The following is a 16,254-nucleotide window of genomic DNA, read 5'->3' as shown; positions in this document are numbered from 1 at the left end:
TTCTCCTTTACAGCTTCCTATGGGGAAACCGAGGCACCTTTCCTCACCATTAGTATCCCGCATTTCCTCCTCGCGCTTCTTCATGTAGGCAAAATCATTGACGATTGATTCAGAAAGGTCTTCAAGGCGTCGGAGTTCCACTTCTAAAGGTTTGAGCTTCTCAACTTTTGCAATCTGGAAAAGAATGAAATCAGGTACACCCACTCCAGGAAAAAGGCTCTGGCGAGGAACTTTGGATGTTTCTCCAAATTGCAGGCATCTTTTTCAGGGGCCAGAAAGATGGGGGGAATACACAAAGTCCTTCATTTGATCCCTGGCATACATAGACTCCACCCCCAGAATCCCCTACCCTGTTAGATGTGGTGCCGAAGACGGTAAAAAAAATCCTAGTCCTCTAGTTATCATTCAACACAGTAATAAAATTCAGGCTTCTTCCCTTCCCTGCAAACCATTTGTGTTTCCATCTCAGGTTTTTTTTCTCCTTCAAGAAGGAAATCTTCATTTATTTTTGGTCTCGGGGGCCGCCCCTAGAGATGCTCAGGGATCACTCCTGACCCTGCACTCTGGATCACTCCCAGAGGGCTCCGGGGACTGTGCAGGGGGCCAGGGCTGGAATCAGGTGAACCGTGTGCTGGGCAAGTGTCCTACCACTGTACTACTTCTCCAGCCCCTTAAAATCTTACGGCAGGGTGTTTGGGGAGATGGCTCAAAAGACTAAGCAGGTGCTTTTCATGTGAGGTTTCTGGGCTTGATCCCCAGCACCCCAAGCATGGCTGAAGCAGCCCCGAGAACGGTGTGACCCTTAAACAAAACCACTAGAGCAGGGAATGTGGCTCAACAGCAGAACACAGGCTTCGGGTTCGACCAGCAGCACTGAAAAGCAAAAGCAAAGTCCCACGAGACACCCCTACCACCCAGGGAAACTGCAACACGGCAGCTGTCATGACAGACCACTTACTGAAGATTTCAGAATTAACACACTATGTTTAAGTTCCCAATAGGGATGCACAGGAATGAGAGTATACACAATTACAGTGTTAGGATTAAAAAGTCAAAGTACATTCTCCACCCCCCACCCTGTTCTGGCCACCCCTGGCGATCCGTGGGGGTTACTCCTGACTCGGCACTCACGAATTACTGCTTAGGGGACCATATGGGGTGCCTGAGACAGAACCCAGACTGGCCACACGCAAGGCAAATGCCCCGTCTGCTGCTATCTTCATGGCTCCTGCCCAAAATGAAGCTACACTGATCCCCAGAACCCAACACTGTCCCCTGAGCCCACCAGGAATGATTCCTGAGCACAAAGCTAGGAGTAAGCCTTCAACATGGGATGGGTATGAGGGGGAAACAGGTAAAAAAATAAATCAGTCTACCACACAGTTACGGAATTTTTAGTGACTGTCACTTTTAATGAACATTTACTCATGTGCTATTTATTTGATTACCCATGCTATGTTTGTCCATAGCATGTGTATTATATATACAAACATATGTGCTTAGTGATAAGTTAGTCCTTCAAATAAAGTCCTGAATTATTGCTTTTGCCAAAATTTATTTTTAAATGTCAAACTACAGGGCCAGAAAGAGAGAGGGGGAGTGAGAGCAGGGGTTTGGGGGTTGGCTTGCCTAGGGCTGACCCTGGTTCAATCCCTGGCACCTCAGGGTTCTCCAAGCACTGCCAGGGGTGGCCCAACCCCACCCCACAAAGTTAAACTATAGAACTGGGGACTTTTGGCTTTCTTAGCTAAGTTAAGGGACTTAGTTAAGTCCCACACAGCCTAAGGGCACATCATTACTCCAGAGAGCAGATAAATCCTAGGTCCAGCGAAGTCCTAGGTCTGTTAAAAAAACAAAACAAACTTGCATCCCTCTTTGTTTTTAAAATGACAGCCAGTAATCAAAAGAAATCTTCAAAGAATTTAAGGATTCAAATCCCCTTAGAATAAAATAAAATCTTCAAAGAATCTCTTCAAAGGAAGGAAGGGCACCAAAAAAATACATTAATTATCTTCTTTTCTTAGTCTAAAAGAACTGTAAAACTTTCAAGGGTATTGGCGTATTCGATATGCCAAAAACAGTAACAAGTCTCACAGTGGGGATGTTACTGGTGCCCACTCGAGCAAATCGATGAGCAACGGGATGACCACTGTGATATATATACACTGTATATATACAGTGATATATATATATGTATATATATATATATATATATGAAAAGAGCAAACACCTCACTTTTTTTTTCTTATCAAATTCAGATGATGTGCTTCAAAACAGGGATATACCACCAGAATTTTCCAGATCTTAAAACTCTCATATACAAATTTCTTTAAAATTTCCAAAGAATTCTTCAATATTTTTTCTACTTCTGCCTAATTTTCTATTGACTCTAATTCTCTATGGAGCTCCTCTCTTTGCTTCCTGTTAGAAGTTAACAACAGGTAACAGGAGGTGACCAGAGCTCATGGGTGTTCTTATGCTCTATCAATTCATTCCTCACTGACAGGGCTGGAGAGAGTTCTGAGGCTAAGTTGCTTGCTAGCCCTGCACGATCACCCAAATACCACTGAGATTTCCTTGGGGTGTGACCTTGAGGCACAAAACTCCCTACAATAAGAAAAATAACCCCCAAACTGCTCCTAAGCCAGGGATATAAAAGTTGAGTTTATTTTAAAAGCACGCAAAAATGTGTGAGATAGATTTACAATGATCTGCCTACATTTTCTTTGAAAAACAATTACACATTTTCTTACTTTTGTAAAATGCTGGCAAGAGTTATGACTTGACTGATGGCTGCAGAAAAGAAAAAAGAAAAATGGGTACAATTTAAGCAATTCTTACTAAAAGAATGTCCAAATGCTAGGATCCGACCACTAACCTAGACCATGCAGCAGTTATTGATTCATACAGAACCACAAAGCAAAGAAATTCAGGAAAAAGATTGGTCTGTTTAACATTTTCCCTCTGCTCTGTGCTTCCTCCTCCAAAGCTTTCTGAATGAGAAATTATAAAGGCAATGACATCCTTCTCCAGAGAGAAATTATTTAAGGCTTCCTAAATAGAAACTCACAAAAGAACGAGAAGTGAAACTCGCTGTGCCTCTGCCAGTCGGAAATAGTATTTTAAAAGATTCCTGAAGGCTATTCTATCCCTCCTTCTCCTTTTTAATTAAATGACAATCGCCTAAAGGCCTAAACCCATAGAAGAATGATGGAACTGAAATTAATTTTGTAGGAGCTGCAGAAATAGTCCAGAAGGCTGGGTCCCAGGCCTTGCATGCTCGAGGCCTTTAGTTTGATCCCTGGCAACATACTGTACCCTGAGCACTGCCTGGTTATCCCCAAGCATTGCTACAGTAACACTAGCGGCTCCCAGCACTCCTGGACCCAAGTAGTACCACATCTTGAGGCCTAATAACTGACTCTTCAGGCGAGCATCACTGGACGGAGTGCTACTGGGGGTGGCCCCCAGGTCCTAGTGGGGAGGTAAACAACAACACTAAAAAATCTGGTTCTGGGGCTGGAGCGATAGCACAGCAGGTAGGGCGTTTGCCTTGCACGCGGCCGACCCGGGTTCTAATCCCAGCATCCCATATGGTCCCCTGAGCACCGCCAGGGGTAATTCCTGAGTGAAGAGCCAGGAGTAACCCCTGTGCATCGCCAGGTATGACCCAAAAACCAAAAAAAAAAAAAAATCTGGTTCTGAGGATGGTCAAATTGCAGATCTTAGATTGCGTAGACACAGAGACAGTTTCAATCCCCTCTGCCCGCTGGTCGGGGGTGGGCGGGCCCCACACACGCCCGGCTGAGGTGCTCGTCCATCAGGTCGCGCAGCCTGCACACGTGTTCACGGGGGCCTGCTCTCCTACTCGGGGCCCTCATTATGGCTGTGGTGATTGTGAGGGGCCGCCACAGTGCTCAGACACATGGTCGCCCGCGCCAGCCTTCCTGGCCATGAGGCTCACACATCGTCCTGGTCACACCTTCTTGGGGTTTGAAAACACTTGGCTGTGGTGCGGCAGGCGTGCTCGTGGTCCGGGAAGCACACGGAGCAGAGCGGCCTGACGCACTCAGCAAATGCCGCATCCCAGGGATGTGAACTTGCGCCGTGTGTTTACAAGGCAGGCCCTCTGAACCCGGAGCGCTGCCAGGTGGTCCCAAACCCACAAAAATGAACCAAAACATACCAGAGACAACCATGCCCATATACATGGTGCTAATCTTTTAAAGTCTTGTTAGAAGACAAACATGCCATTGCATGTGCACATAGAAAACGGGATTAAAGCATATTTATAAATGGGACTCCCTTGGAGCCACTGTCCTGTGACTTGTTAGGGTACTAAGATCTTCTCTAATGTATCAGTGCTTCTAGACTCACACCCTCCTTCTCCGCTGCTGCTCTGTATCCCAGACTATACGCTAAAGAGCCCCAGCAAGACCTCTACATGGGGAGCACTCGTGTGCTCCAGTCCCAAGCTACATTCCAAGCCCCCAGAGCCATTTTTATTTCCTCAATGAGATTCTTGTTGAGCCCTGTCTACACTTTCTTTGTTTTGTTTTTTTTCTTTTTGCTTTTTTAGGGTCACACCCGGCAATACACAGGGGTTACTCCTGGCTCTGCACTCAGGAATTACTCCTGGGAGGGCTCAGGGGCTCATATGGGATGCTGGGATTCGAACCCGGGTTGGTCGCATGCAAGGCAACCGTCCTACCCACTGTGCTATGGCTCTAGCCGCCACAAATAAGCATTCTTAGGAAGATTCTCTTCTTCACTTGTCTAGGACTATAAGTAGCCAATGAGTATCATTTAGACTTTCTATCACAGTCAGTACAAAGAGCTTAGAAGAAAACCAGTCAAGATCCCGTGAACAGCTGTCTGCCCTCATATGTATATGACTTTATGCTCAGAGAGTCTCAAAACACGTGAAACTATAGAGGGATTGACAAAGGCAGGCCGCTGTTCTATTCAACTTGGCTCCTCCATGGCTGAGTGGAGGATATGTGTTTAATCAACTGCTTGATAAAAGCAAAATGGAGGGTCAGGAACGGAGCTCAGCAATGCAGCAGTAGCTGTGCATGTGTGAGACCCTGGGTTAGATTCCTGCAGAAAACAGACACACCAACACACACACACATACACACCCCATCTGACCATCTGACGTGGAACACACAGCCACCTGTCTGAAGTGACCACAGGATCTCCACTAGGGGGCACCATTCCCTTGGTAGTCTGCCTTTTGCCATCAAAGACTATTGAAGCTACAATATGCGCCTCATTTTATATCAAAGGATGAAAGATTCCACAAAGTCACTGATTACTTTGGGTGGCAGAACCCTTATCACCAATGTCTGTCAATTCCCTGTCTCTTACCTGGGCCTTGAATGCAAGGAAATGAAAACGATGACTACTCTGTACAGCCGTGCATGTCTGCCGAACACTCAGGGCTGATCTACACCATCTCCAAAGAAGCCAGCTCTCTCAGGAGAGCCGGTAAGGGCTGCTGGCTCCCTGCAGAGAGCACTCCACATCCACCTTCACTGGCACTGGCTTCCAGGAGGCCCGTGGCTTTCTCTAATCTGTACCAAGAACCACAATAGCTGTCGCTTTCACCGGCAATGGCAGACACTCTCGAGATGGGAAGTCACGAAGTTGTGTGCGCGTGTGCTGTCTGCATGCACGTGAGCGCGTCTGGACGACACCACGTCCGAACCTTTCACTACTGAGCTGAGAGCTTGTTTGGAGGCTCCAGCAAGGGCCCACAGCCCCTCACATGCCCCCAACTGTCCCTTATTTGGGGAAGCCGTGCTCTTACGGAGAGCACAGCTTCAGGAGGGGCGCACACGGATCGGTGAGGGAGACGGGGGTCACCACACCAGCCAGCATGATCGGCCCAATTGGCCCTGGTGGTCAGATCACCCTCACATCCCCTGATGATGTGAATCTACAAAGTTCAGTTATTCCAAGGAAAGACGCCGACTCTGGAAAACTGTTTTTCATCACATACCCACGTGGACAAGTAGTGGACTTGTCTTTGGGGTGGAAAACCGCCGTTCAAGAGGACCACTGAACTTCTTTTGTTTGTTGCAGCACTGAGGAGCAAGGCAGAATCTTCCCGTGGAAAGCTAAATTCGGTAGATTATCTTGTTTCTGCCACAGTGCCCACTAACTAGTCCCTGCGAATTCTAGAAGCCTGATACAAGATCAAGAACTGTTTTCCATCCCAAAGACAAGTCTACTTGCAAACGTGTGTCTGTCTGAGGGAAGCCTCGGCACAGAAGCTCATGTCAGCTGGACTGAACTCAGACCATACTGCCCATCTGAGAGCTGATTCGAACGCAACAAGAGTCGGCCCACTCTGTCAGAATCACTGGGCAGTCTATGGGGGACAGCAGAAAGGAGTGAGAGCGACTGCATAAGGCATCATTACTGCATCTATGTCAAGAAAGGGATCCGAACGGAGAACCACAGCTGTTCCTCCTGAAGGCATTCAAAGAAAGAAGTTCTGCAAAGTGTCCAGCGGTTGCTCCACCCAGGGTAACTGTGTTTTGGGGGGCGGCAAGCAGACAGCAAACAGACTGAAAGAACCCCTGGGCAAAACAGGGGAAAATACTGACATTCACAGCACAATGGGACACAGAGAGCCCAAGGGTTAAAGGATGTCAGATGGCTGTGGGCAACAGCTGCCTTCGTTCCCACGCCTGCATGATTAGACAGTAGGTCCCCTACAAATAGCTGCTCTAGTTCACAGACCACAAACTAAAAAAAGAATTGGCTCAATCCTCATATTGATTCTACAAATACGCCACTCTGATGAGTAAAGAACAATGGCCAGAGTCCTTAAAATGTAACACAGGGAATCCAAAGAGCTTGATTTCAGAGGACATAAACTTTCTCTCTGAAAAAGTTCTGCTTTTTGACTGCATGGCAATGATTCAGCCTTCCAAATACTCTTGCACTTGGACTGTGTTCACGTGACAGTGCCACACACAGCAGCTCATTAAATCCCCCATAAGGAGGCAGTAGGTGATGTGGCACTCGGCCCATGCATCAGGACACTGGAAGGCGAGAGAGAGAGAACTCAAGGGGCTGATGCAGGTCTGTAGGCGGGAGGCCCAGAGCTGGTCCCCAGCACTGTGTGGTTATTGGAGCATCACCTGAAGTGGCCCCTCAGTGCCACTGGGTCTGGCCCCCAAACCAAAAAAAGGCATACCACGACTACTGAATTGTACGGGACCACCTACAATTTCAGAACTAAAAAATCCAGAACTATGACGGTGTACTCTGTTAGATTAGAAAATGAAAGGAACGTGCACCTTCCTGAGCCTACATGACGACCCCAGAAGGCGCTACCAAGAGCCAGAGGGCAAGTGCCTCTACCCCAGGCTTATGCTCAGTTGCTCTCCGGGCCAGCCCGGGAACCGGTGTCCACTACCCACGCTCTGGTCACGGCGCTCACCCAGAGACCACCAACTGCTCCTTCTGAGCAGGAATGAAGGGAGACAGAAAGAGCTGCTCTCGTCTCGTCGCCACGGCCACGGCTCTCGTCTCAATTCAGATTTTGGGGGTTGGGAGGATTGGGTGTTTTATAAAATAGCGGGAGGAGTTTCTGGGTTACCAGAACTTAGACTCCGAGTGACGAGAAAGGCCTGACGTGCTGCTCTCCAGAGCAGGAAGCAGGCCAGGGAAGCGCTGCGGTTTCCTCTCTGCCAGGGATTCCCCTCTTGGTTGAGCAAAAGGTCAGGAAGGAGAAAGTCCAAGGGTGATGGGAGTTCCAGGAGGCCTGCGGGACTCTACCACTGTCTACGTCAATAGAAGTATGTCCACATCACTTTACATGCTAATACGCAATGATACTGTCTCTAATAGAACAGGTGTTTCAACGTCTAATCAGTGCCCTATGAAGAAATACCTAATACCACAGCCATCTTGTTAGGGAGAAGACAATAGGTAAAATTTCATACTCGGAATTCAACAAATGTTTGCCTATGTTATTGTTAAAAGATGAAGAACAGTAGTGGTAATTTAAAAACTGAAAATTAATTTTACTTTCGACCGTTGGAAATAAAGACAACAACACCTGGAGTTCAACACTTAAAACTCCCCAACAGTCCTCTGCCATGCATTCTGCTATTTAACTGTCTTCTGAATTTTAAAACTTTGAAAAGATTTTCTCATTTCATGCTTAAATTCCCTCTCTTCCTGTTATTTCTTCTCATTACACTAGCCTGGGGAGAGATGAGCAATTCCAAGTACTGGAAACTGCCCTCTCATGACTGCGCCCTATTCCTGGCTTTAAAGTACTAACTCGGGGCTGGAGCGATAGCACAGCGGGTAGGGCGTTTGCCTTACACGCGGTCAACCCGAGTTGATTCCTAGCATCCTACATGGTCCCCAGAGCATCTCCAGGAGTAATTTCTAAGTGCAAGAGCCAGTAATAATCCCTGTGCATCGCCGGGTGTGACCCAAAAAGCAAAACAAACAAACAAAAAAGTACTAACTCAGTGTCACTGAGGTCCCTGGAGCACTGACACCAGAAGGAGGGGCGCCCTAGTGCTGCAAGGGGGGCCTTCTGCTCTCAGCGTGCAGCTGGCAGTTCTGGCCCCTGGCCACTCTGCTCCTGCGAAAGCCCTAAAACATGGCACACTTTCGGGGCCATCATCCCTAGAAACTTCTCTTCACGAATCACAAATCACAAAATACTGTCGATCGTTGATTTCTCGAGCGGTCTCAGTAACCTCTTCATTCGTCCTATCCCTAAGATTTTAGAAGCCTCTGTCTACTCGGCCTTCCCAATGATGCCACATTGGAGGCTCTTTCAGGGTCAGGGGAATGAGACCCAACTTGTTACTGGCTTTGGCATACGGATACACCATGGAAAGCTTTCGAGGCTCTCCCATGTGGGCAGGAAACTCTCAGTAGCTTGCTAGTTTCTCCCAGAGGGAGAAGTAGGTTATTAAAAAAACTTCTCTTAAGTCTCTGAAACAACTTTCATTGGGGCAGAGAGATAGTCAGGGGGCGCTTGCCTTGCATGCGCCTGTGACCTGAGTTTGATTCCCAATACCCCAAATGGGTCCCCCCTGAGCCCATCAGGAGTGATCCCTGAATGCAGAGCCAGGAGTAAGCCCTGAGCACACCAGGCAGCCCAAAACAAAACACAAAACAAAAAATAAAACAACTTTCCCCATTTAGTGTCTTTACTCTTGTCTTGACTTCTTCACACCTTCAGGAACGGCTGCACGAGACCCCAGCTGCATGAGAGCACTCGTATCTTTCTGTAAAGATCAACCTTCTGTTAAAGACGCTCATGTGGCATCTCAAAGGCGCTCTTCAGGATCTTCTTCCATTGTATGTTGCCCCCAGAATCTCTCATAACGAAGACGCAAAAGGCTCAACATCCTCCTTTCCCTTCTCCTACATGTACCTTTCACCCCACTGATACCCAAATGTTAAACAAAAATCAAGACCAAACCCAACCCCAAGTATGTTTTTATTCTCTCACGTTCCCTATCAGAGAATATTTCTACTGCCGTTATCCTTTGTTTCCTGCAGTCTCCCCTCCATCTTCATCTATTTCTTAAATGTCTGAAACCAGGGATGCAGTTTGATGGCAGAACATGCAGGCAGGTGCACAACATCAGAACTAGAGGGTGTCACCTCTGGGCTGGAGCCAGAGCACAGCAGGTAGGGTGTTTGCCCTGCACGTGGCTGACCCAGGTTCAATCCCCAGCAACCCATATGGTCCTCTGGGCATCATCAGGATTAATTCCTGGGAGCGAGCCAGGAGGAAGCCCTGAGCATCGCTGGGTATAGGCCAAAACCAACCAATTAAGAGTCACCTCTGATGAGCATGTATGTAAGCACCAAGGGCAATTCCCCAAGCATCTGAGCGACCCTGTCCATTACAACAGCAACGAAGGGAAGGTTCTTACAAAGTAAAAGATGGGTCTTGCCAAAAATAAAGGAAACTATAAAAAATATGAACTACGTATACATTTTGGGGTTCTTCCTAGATACATATACAGCTTCTCTCTCTCTCTCTCTCTCTCTCTCTCTCTCTCTCTCTCTCTCTCTCTATATATATATATATATATATATATATATATATACATGTGCACACACATATACACACACACACATAAATAGTTTCTAATGAGCGCCAATGGTATATTTGTATCATAATACCAACATTTTTCTGGAACAGTTGGTTCAGTCCTTCAGTTGTACTTTCCTGTTCAAGGCTGTTAACACAACTTTCGTCTATCAATAGGGTTTTAGCTGGTCGCCACACGACTGCTGAGGAGAGCACAGACTTCTGGCTGAACGGGGCAGACACAGCACAGCAGGCCACTGCCTCCTCTGGCTGTTACACAGGACGTACCTCTTCGTAATTTTTTGCCTCCACCCCATGCTTCATGTCGAGGATCACGAGTTGGTCAGGTATCCGCCTTGTTCCTGACGGGGGTGAAAAAAAAAAAATCAAAGGATTCATTGTGTGGAATATTTCAAATTCCGGGAAATCACTCACCCGCCCTCCCTCTCCCAACCCCTACCCTCTCAATAGAGGGAAACAGCCACGACTCCTCCCTCTACTCAGCTGCAGAAAATTCCTGGCTCTGGTAAAATCACAAGTATTCCAGACAAAGGGCCTATCTGTGTGGGGTGCCGGAAAGCAACAAGAACTTGCTGCTGGCAAACATCTCGGAGCAGGCAGGACACAGGACACTGCAGCTGGCACTGCCGAGGAACAGAGGAGAGCTAACACGCAGGCGCACTGGGCCGAGAAAGAAAACCACCAAGCCAGGCGGGGGCGAGCGTCAGGGGGCTGGAGTACACGCCCTCACGAGGGAGGCCTGGACTGTTCCCCAGCACCACGGGGAGCTCGCTCTCCCTCCAAAAGCAGAAAACTCAGAAGCTGAGGGAGTATAAAATCGAGTGGCGAGGGACCGGAGAGACAGGCGTAAGCAAGGTGCTTGCCATGCACGTGTCTCACCTGGGTCCCACCCCCGGCACCCCACATTACCCCCTGAGCACTGCCTGGAGTGATTTCTGAGCACAGACCCAGGAGTAATCCTGAGTGTTGCTGGGTGTGGCCGCCCAAACAACTTTAGTAGGCAGGCCAGGGAGGGGGACCACAGGGACAAAGGTGCCTCCCTGGCACGCAATGATCCCAGTTCAGTCCCTGGCTCAGCATCTGGGTCCCTGAGCAGCAAAGGATGTGACCTCTGAGTACGGTCAGGCACAGCACTGCGAAGTGAGGTCAGGCGCACTCCCCATTTGGGAGACCGTGTCTTCAGTTTACCAGCTTGAGCTGAAAAGGCACACCTGAAAAGGTTGCCCCGCCAGATACTGAGCGGAAGATCATAGTCAATTAGGCTACCAGGAACCTTGCAAAGCTGGATTTACTGAAATCAAACCTGGGCACTGAGGGCTGGAGAGACGGTACAGGGGAACTGGCCCTTGCCTTGTATACAGCTGCCCTTGGTCTGATCCCAACACCGCTAGGAGTGATCCCTGAGCACAGAGCTGGGAGTAAGCCCATAGCCAGGTGTAGCCACCCATGACATACATAAAACAAAACAAAACCTCTGGAGAGTAGACGGTTTTGTTTGTTAGGCCACACCTGGTGATGCTCAGGGATTACTCCTGGTTCTGCACTCAGGAATTACACCCGGCAGTGCTCAGGACCCGTATGCAGTGCCAAGGGTCAAACCTCATCAGTCACGTGCAAGGCAAAAGAGAGCCCTTCCTGCTGTACGATCTTGCCAGTCTCAGGACACAGGATTTATCTGATATTCCACTTTAACTCAAACATTTATTCAACAGGAGAGCACTCAGATAAATAAAATGCTATGGACTGGCTACTTCTACAGAGCCTTTAAAAAGAACAGCCTGAGGGAAAAGCCGAACAATGACAGAACAACTCTCAAGGATGCTTCTTAGAAAGAGAAATCCAAGTTGACATTTGGGATAGCAGGGTCAACAAGGCAATGTTCGCATCCTAAGCACTACAAAACGAAACAGTACAAAAAGAAGAAAGCGGCAATGTTAGGAGAACGCTCCCACAGATGGTTTGGGACGAGAGGCCACTATGGGGCAGGCCTTCCTTTCTTTTCCTTCCCCCAGTCCTGCGATCTCTGCCTGGATCCGCCCTGGGGAGCAGTGCACTGCCAATTCCGCTGCTCCTGCCCCACCTGCACTTCACGCTCCAACCAGCAAACCAAGAAGCAAACATCCTGAAGAAGAGTGTAAGCAGAAACCTCAGAGAAGGAGCTGGCCGCTGACCCAAGGCCACCGTGGAGGGTCTGTAGGATCGATGCTGAGGGCAGAAGAGTCTTCCTGGACCACGGGGGGCCTCCAGGTTCGAATCAAGGAACCGAGGACGCAGAGCGGTGGTGCCATGGGATTACCTGGGCCACGCCAGCCGTGCTTGGGAGCCTCTCTGGCTGTACCCAGTGATGTCCTGGAGAACACGTGGAGCTGCAGACAGCTCAGGGCTATCTCTCGGGCCTTCGAGATGCTCTTCTTCTCAGACTTCAATCCTGCTGACCCCTTGTGGAAGTACTGCCTCCCACCATGACCACCGGATCAGAACGTGACAGGACAGTCAAAGAGTGGATCAATGTCAGGTGGCATAAATTGGGTTTTCTTTTTGTCACGGTCACAGAAAGAATTGCTTATACTTCAAGGGTGGGGCCAGGTGAAGAATGAGGTTTTTTTTTGTTTTGTTTTGTTTTTGCTTTTTGGGTCACACCCAGAGATGCTCAGGGGTCACTCCTGGCTCTGCATACAGGAATTACCCCTGGCCGTGCTCAAGTGACCATATGGGATTCTGGGAATCGAACCCGGGTCAGCCGCGTGCAAGGCAAACGCCCTCCCCACTGTGCTATCACTCCAGCCCCAAGGTATGTTTTTTAAACAATAAATTATTCGATCTAATTTCCTAAGATATTATTAGGTGTTTTGCTAATGGTATGCAGAGTTGGAAACAGCAACCTTTGAAACTTACTAGCTCGGGTCTCAGAGATGGCTCAGAAGGCTCAAACACATGCCATGCACACAGGAAGCCCGGGTTCGATTCTCAGCACCACATACAGTTCCTCAGGAACTGTCAGGAATAGCCGCTAAGTACAAGTCTATAGTAACCCGAGTATTGCCATGAGTGGTCCCCAAACAAAACAAGACAAAAAAATCCACCAAAAACCCAGCATTAGTCCTGCAGACCTAATTAGCTAAAATGGAAAATGAACAAAAATAAACATTTGGATTCAGCTGTTTGTAGTCTATTTAAAACAGTTTAACTGTGCACAGGTTAAAACACATGAACATTTTTGTAAAGTCTCTTAACTTTTCTGTTAAAAAAAAAAAATCTTGGGGCCAGAGCAATAACACAGCGGGTAGGGCGTTTGCCTTGCACGTGGCCGACCCGGGTTCGATCCCAGGCATCCCATATGGTCCCCCAAGCACCGCCAGGAGTAATTCCTGAGTGCAGAGCCAGGAGTAACCCCTAAGCATCACTGGGTGTGACCCAAAAACCAAAAACCAAAAAAAAAAAAAAATCTTGAGTGGGGGGGGGGGGTATGGTGCCTCCAGCAGGTCAACCTGTACCTGCAGGGCGAGTGTATCAGCTGCCTGAGGGTGCCTTCTGACTTCTAAATACCCCAGAATTGCTGCTGTGCCTTTGGCCAGACCCCAAGAACTTAGGGCCAACTTTACCAAGAAATTAAATGTCCAAATGTTAGGCATGTGAGATACACACCCACAAACCACCTCCGGCTCAGCTCATATATTGGCCTTATTTCAGACCCATAAATCTTGAAAGAGATCAAAAGACGCAGTTAGGGCTTGTAGTGCGGAGGTAGGCGGGAACCTGTGACTGAGAGCTCCAGGCCTACTTGGATCGGGACTGGGCCTCCTCCCCCAAGGTCCCCAGTTTTCCAGTAGTTTGGCAGTCACACCCACAAACTGTCCCCAGTGCCATGTAATCTCATCAACAGCCAAGACCCAGGGACTAATAAACTAAAACTCCCAGCAGAGAGCGTTGCAGAATGCCCTGACCTCGCGCCAGGCTGTCTTCACTGGGGCACCTCGGAGGGGGCGAGTTGAATTTCCCTCCCTGCCCAAAGCAGAACCCGGCAGCCAAAAACCTCCAGAACCCAACCGCTGCCATGCCCAAGGCCACTCTCCACATGCTCGGACGAGCCTCACCCAAGAGCGGACGAGCTTCACCCAAGACGGGATGAACCTCACCAGAGAATGGACTGCCAAGAAAACCCAGGTATGCGGGAACCTGTGACTGAGATCTCCAAGCCTGCTTGGATCAGGACTGGGTCTCCTCCCCCCAGGTCCCCAGTCTTCCAGAAGCTTGGCAGTCACACTCACAAACTGCCCCTAGAGCCATGTAATCTGATCAATAGCCAAAAACCAGAAGTTATAAACTAAAGCTACCGGAAGAGGACAACACAATTTCCTGAACATTATATTCTATTCATAACAAGCAATACAAATCGTCTAGCATTGCCTTTTCAGCAGGTTTGAGTGGCGGTGAGACTGGTGTTGAAATATCGAATGTAACCAAAGTAGAAAGTATGGGGGAAACTGCCCCTCAGGCAGGTGAAGGGTTGGAACGAGGGTGGTGGCAGGGAATACTGGGAATTTTGATGGTGGAAAGTGTGCACTGGTGAAGGGATGGGTGTTTGATGATTGTATGACTGAAGCTCAAACATGAAAGCTTTGTAACTATATCTCACGGTAAATCAAAAAAAAGGGGGAAAGGGGCTGGAGCAATAGCACAGCGGGTAGGGCATTTGCCTTGCATGCAGCCGACCCGGGTTCAATTCCCAGCATCCCATATGGTCCCCTGAACACTGCCAGTAGTAATTCCTGAGTGCAGAGCCAGGAGTAACCCCTGTGCATTGCCAGGTGTAACCCAAAAAGGGGGGAAAAAAGAGGGGAAATAATAATAAAATAATAAAATTAACATTCAGAATAGAATTTAAAAAAAAAAAAGTAATGTGGGTCGAGATGTGACCCTGGTGCTGCACGTGTGCGGCCTCTCCGCAGCTTACGAGCATGATTCCAGGGGCCAACTAAACTACTTTTGGTACTGGCAGCTCCTTGCAGAAATGTCTCTAGACTGAGAACTAAGCTGCAGCCCCATGTCTGCCCAGGAGGGGAAAGGTTTTTCTCTCTCGCCTTTCCCTTGCCGGGGGCAGGGGGGGGGGAGGAGGGCGTGGTGACCACCAACTTATGATTATGGAACACTAATGAGAGGTACAAGTTTGCAATGATCCAATTTCTGCCAGAAATTTCTCAGGACTTAGTTACTAAAATACAGAAATCAAAAAGATAGTGGCCGCGCGACCTCATATCTATTCAAGTCAGATTTTAGGGGGGAAACTCCAAACAATAATAGTGAGTTTTTTGTTAAAATACTGAATGTAACAAAAGTAAAGAGAAAGTAAAGTGAAATTCATCAGCTACACAGGCGGGGGTCGGGGGGGGGGTTGGAGGTGGGAGGCATACTGGGGTTTTTTTGGGTGGTGAAATATGTGCACTGGTGAAGGGATGGTTGTTTGAGCATTGTAAAACTGAGACTTAAGCCTGAAAGCTTTGTACTTTTCCACATGGTGATTCAATAAAAATATTAATTAAAAAAATTAATGTGGAGCTCATGCCCAATTCAATCAGCTTAATCAATGACTGAATAAATATCAGTACTCCTATGTTATAAAAAAAAGAAAAAGGGAAAAGGGGGTTTTCCTTGCATGCAGCCAACCTGGGTTCAATTCCCAGCATCCCATATGGTCCCCTGAGCACCACCAGGAGTAATTCCTGAGTGCAGAGCCAAAAGGAGCCCCTGAGCATTGCCAGGTATGACCCACAAAGGAAAAAAATCTTGAAATATGTTTTCCTCTTCTTAAAAAGATATCCCAAAGGCCAGGGGTGTATGGCTCTGCAGTGGAGCAAATGTCTCACCTATGTGACACACCACCCCAGGAACCCCACAAACAGCCAACAGAAGCAAGGGAAGGGGGGATGGCGCTTAACTGTTTTTAGAGGATGCCATCTCACGTACACAGCACTAAGATGCCACTTAAGGAAATGAGGAGTTGTATGTCTTATTTTAAATGCCAATGAAAGATGAGAGGTTTGAATCAGGGCTGCTGAAAACCTGTGGCAAAATACCAACCTGATAACTAAGGTTCAGAATAGGAGCTATCTGTGGATTAATTGAACGATGTTTTGTGGATTACT

General features: G+C 48.1%; 1 protein-coding gene across 1 annotated transcript in view; it reads right to left on the bottom strand.

Moving 5' to 3' along the window:
- The window catches only part of TMED10 (transmembrane p24 trafficking protein 10), a 47,460-nt gene that overhangs the window by 3,522 nt on the left and 27,684 nt on the right, over positions 1-16,254 (bottom strand). Inside the window, exons 3-4 of the mRNA XM_004610217.2 lie at positions 10,379-10,452; positions 48-174 (exon numbers count right to left, since the gene is read on the bottom strand). Of these exons, the coding sequence (XP_004610274.1) occupies positions 48-174; positions 10,379-10,452 (201 nt within the window). The remainder of the gene's footprint in view (positions 1-47; positions 175-10,378; positions 10,453-16,254) is intronic.

The sequence above is a fragment of the Sorex araneus genome, chromosome 3 (genome assembly GCF_027595985.1).
Source record: "Sorex araneus isolate mSorAra2 chromosome 3, mSorAra2.pri, whole genome shotgun sequence".
Classification (NCBI taxonomy): Eukaryota; Metazoa; Chordata; class Mammalia; order Eulipotyphla; family Soricidae; genus Sorex; species Sorex araneus.
The sequence above is the reverse complement of the archived record's forward strand: the minus strand, read 5'-3'. Positions and strand labels throughout refer to the sequence as shown.